Genomic DNA, 4,228 nt, shown 5'->3' on the forward strand with positions numbered 1-4,228 from the left:
CTTTTAGCGGAAGGAACACTATTAGCTGGAAGGCCTTTTTCTGAAACAAACCAAGTCTTCAAAACTGGCATTAATTTGGGCTGTTACTCCTCAAGATTCTCAAATTATTCCTGCTTTTCTTCAAACTATAAGATTCAATTCATTCAGCGGGGTATGGTGATGCATGCCTTTAATCCCAGTACTTGGGAGGCAGAGGCAGGTGGATCTCTGAGCTCAAGGCCAGCCTGGTCTACAGAGTGAGTTCTAGGATGGCCAGGGCTACACAGAGAAACCCTGTCTCTCTATATATATATCAGATTCAATTCATTCATCTCAACTGTCTGTTTATTGAATGAGCCTTCAGCCTTCTTCATCATTCTAAATATCCCAGCTCCACACCGAGCTCTGACTGTGCAAGAACTCTCTTCAGCCAGGATCCTGTAGTAAAGCCTTCCTGTTCTTAGAAGGCACTCCTCAGGAGCTACTCTCATTATCTGCAAATGTATCTTCTTTGCCTACTTTGACCTTAGTCATCATACTGCTAGCATCCCGTTATTCTCATACTGAAAGGACCAGGTGTTGAGTGAGCTTCATGGCTGCTACTGAGGGCCCACCAGGGAGCCTGAAACAAGCCAGATGTGCTCACCACTGCAGCTGTGCCACTCCGTCTCCCTAACGGTGAGTTGAAGGAAAGCAACATCCTCATCACCCTAGTCAAAAGATACTGCTGCTTAAGAAAGCCATCTTCTCTTGGAAAATATAATACAGGATTGTAGAACACCTATTATTCCCCATAGCCTCCATAAAAAATAAAGATGCGGCTGCTTTCATCCTTGAAGAATAACATCACAACTTCTCTGTCTTTTGAGATTGAAGACTAAATTATGTATTCATGTGATCTTTTTAATGAAATTGCAAGGCCCCAATTTTATTCTATTCAAAATATATTACCTTTGAGACAATTTTAAATCTTACTTAACATGGCTTCAGGAATGAAGGGAAATACGGATATGGTTTAACACTGTCTTCAAAATACCAGGGTTCTGAAAATATTCAAAGTGCAATGGAAGAAAAATGGACTGGAGACCATCCTGAAGTCTGAAACTTGATTCCCCCCCCACACACACACACCTAATTTTTTTCATCCTCAAAACTGCTCTTTGTGGCCTGAGAAATTATCAGATGATCAAGGTATACAACAGAAATGAGAGGCTGATTTTCTTCTCTTTGTAGTTATAGAACTCTTAGTTATTGTTTTGTGGATAACCAACAGGGAAATCAGATAATTTGGACTACCAGGTTCTCCGGCACAGTGCAGTGCAACAACATATCTATAAAGAAGTGAAGATTGTTTCTTCTGTATATAATGTACATATAATGCATACATAATACACATATGTCCATGTGTACATGCATACATACATATTATTGTAAAAAAAAATTACTATTTCCTGACAATAAACCAGGACTTGAGGTAACTGATGACATTTTCAAGGAGTGCAGTAACTTGTTGGGACTCTGGGCGCCGCTGTTCACCAACCTGGGGGATACATGCACTACACCACACGCCCAGTTTTAAAAGGATAAAAGGGGAAACGTGTGACTCTTACTCTCCGTCCTGCCAAATTGAAAATGTCTGCCTGAGACTGCCCAGCGTATTTCTGGACAGCTCTCTGCTGTAATAATCCAAAATATTAAGGTAAAGAAGACCCTGGAAAAGCAGAGGAACAATACCCTGCCAGAGAGCAATGGCGATTCCAGAGAAGCTAACCGGCTGGAGCCTGCTGCTGCTGCTGTGTCTTTCTCTGGAGCTACTGTTGGAAGCTGGGGCTGGAAACATCCGATACTCTGTGCCAGAAGAAACCGACAAAGGCTCCTTCGTGGGCAGCATCGCCAAGGACCTGGGACTAAAAACCCAGGAGCTGGTGGAGCGCGGGGTCCGCATTGTTTCCAGAGGTAGGTCGCAGCTTTTTTCCCTGAACCCGCAAAGCGGCAGCTTGGTCACCGCAGGCAGGATAGACCGGGAAGAGCTGTGCGCTCAGAGCTCGCCCTGTGTCGTGAGCTTTAACATCCTTATGGAGGATAAAATGAAGCTTCTCCCTATCGAAGTAGAGATCATTGATATTAATGACAACACTCCCCAATTCCAGTTAGAAGAACTAGAATTAAAAATGAGTGAAATAACGACCCCAGGTACCAGGATCCCTCTGCCTCTCGGGCAAGACCTTGATGTGGGTATGAACTCACTTCAGAGCTACCAGCTAAGCCCCAACCCTCACTTCTTCCTGGATGTGCAACAGGGACCTGAAGGACCACAACAGCCAGAGATGGTTCTGCAGAGACCTCTAGACAGAGAAAAGGATGCTGTCCACTACCTTGTCCTCACTGCCTCTGATGGCGGCAACCCAACGCATTCAGGGACTCTGCAAATTCATGTTCAGGTGGTAGATGTGAACGACAACCCACCAGCATTTACTCAGGCAGAGTATCACGTGAGAGTCCCTGAGAACATCCCATTAGGCACTCCGCTACTCAAGGTGAATGCCACTGACCCGGATGAGGGAGCTAATGGAAAAGTAACCTACTCTTTTCACAACGTAGACCACAGTGTGGTCCGCAAATTTCAGTTGGATTCTTACACAGGAGAACTATCAAATAAAGAACCACTAGATTTTGAAGAATACAAAGTGTATCCGATGGAAATTCAAGCTCAGGATGGTGCTGGACTCATGGCCAGAGCTAAGGTGCTCATCACTGTTTTGGATGTTAACGATAATGCTCCAGAAATTGGAATCACGTCTGTCACTACCACAATACCAGAAAACTTTCCTCCTGGGACCATAATTGCTCTGATCAGTGTGCATGATCAAGATGCTGATAACAATGGTCATACCACGTGTTCCATTCCTGGCAACCTACCATTTAAACTAGAAAAGTTAGTCGACAATTATTACCGCTTAGTAACAGAAAGAACACTGGACAGAGAACAAAGCTCTAGGCACAACATTACAATAACAGCAACAGATCAGGGAACTCCACCCCTATCTACCCAAGCTCACATCTCAGTGCTAGTGACAGATATCAATGACAACCCTCCAGTTTTCGAACAGGACTCCTATTCTGTCTACATTCCTGAGAACAACCCCAGAGGGGCTTCCATCTTCTCAGTAAAGGCCCAGGATGCTGACCACAATGAGAACGCACTAGTGACTTATGCCCTGGTAGAAGACACTATTCAGGGAGTACCTTCGTCTTCTTATTTCTCCATCAATTCTGACACTGGAGTTGTCTATGCATTGCAGTCCTTTGACTATGAGCAGTTCCGAGATTTGCAGCTAAGAGTGATGGCCCGTGATAGTGGGAACCCACAACTCAGCAGCAATGTATCTCTGAGTCTCTTCGTGATAGATCAGAATGACAATGCCCCAGAGATCCTGTACCCTGTCCTCCCTACGGATGGCTCCACTGGTGTGGAGCTAGCACCCCGATCTGCTGAGCCCGGTTACCTAGTAACCAAAGTGGTAGCAGTGGACAAAGACTCGGGACAGAACTCTTGGCTGTCCTACCGTCTGCTTAAGGCTAGTGAGCCAGGACTCTTCTCAGTGGGGCTACACACAGGCGAGGTACGCACTGCTCGGACCCTACTGGACAGAGATGCTCTGAAGCAGAGCCTAGTGGTGGCTGTACAGGACCACGGCCAGCCCCCTCTGTCCACCACAGTCACATTTACCATAGCAGTGGCTGACAGCATTCCTGACCTCCTGGCTGACCTGGGCAGCATCGGGACCCCTGCTGATCCCCAGGATTCAGATCTCACACTCTACCTGGTGGTGGCAGTGGCTGTAGTCTCCTGCATCTTCCTAGCCTTTGTAATAGTGCTCTTGGTGCTCAAGCTGCGACACTGGTACTCCTCACGCTTGCTCCAGACTGCAGCAAATGGACTGGCGGGACTGCCTGCCTCCAACTTTGTAGGTGTTGATGGGGTGCATGCATTTCTACAGACCTACTCCCATGAAATCTCACTCACAACTGACTCTCGAAAGAGCCACTTGATCTTCCCACAACCCAACTATGCCGACACACTCATCAGCCAAGAGAGCTGTGAGAAAAAGGAATTCCTGTCAACACCCCAGTCTCTGCTTGAAGATAAAGAGGAAATATTTTCTCAGGTAAACTTGTAATGCCCTTATAACATATATCAATGAAAATAACTCATGGCTCTACATACTTGCTTTCACTGTTTCCTATA

The 4,228-nt window shown here is 45.9% G+C and overlaps 1 protein-coding gene across 1 annotated transcript; it reads left to right on the plus strand.

Annotated features, from left to right (window-relative positions):
• Positions 1-1,727: 1,727 nt before the first annotated feature.
• LOC308423483 (protocadherin gamma-A1-like) lies at positions 1,728-4,228 on the plus strand (the record flags this gene model as incomplete). The annotated part of the gene is made up of 1 exon (XM_080920178.1): positions 1,728-4,228. One exon carries the CDS (start codon positions 1,728-1,730, stop codon positions 4,158-4,160), a length of 2,433 nt encoding a protein of 810 aa, XP_080776304.1. The 3' UTR covers positions 4,161-4,228.

Source organism: Micromys minutus (genome assembly GCF_963924665.1).
Source record: "Micromys minutus genome assembly, chromosome: 8".
NCBI lineage: Eukaryota > Metazoa > Chordata > Mammalia > Rodentia > Muridae > Micromys > Micromys minutus.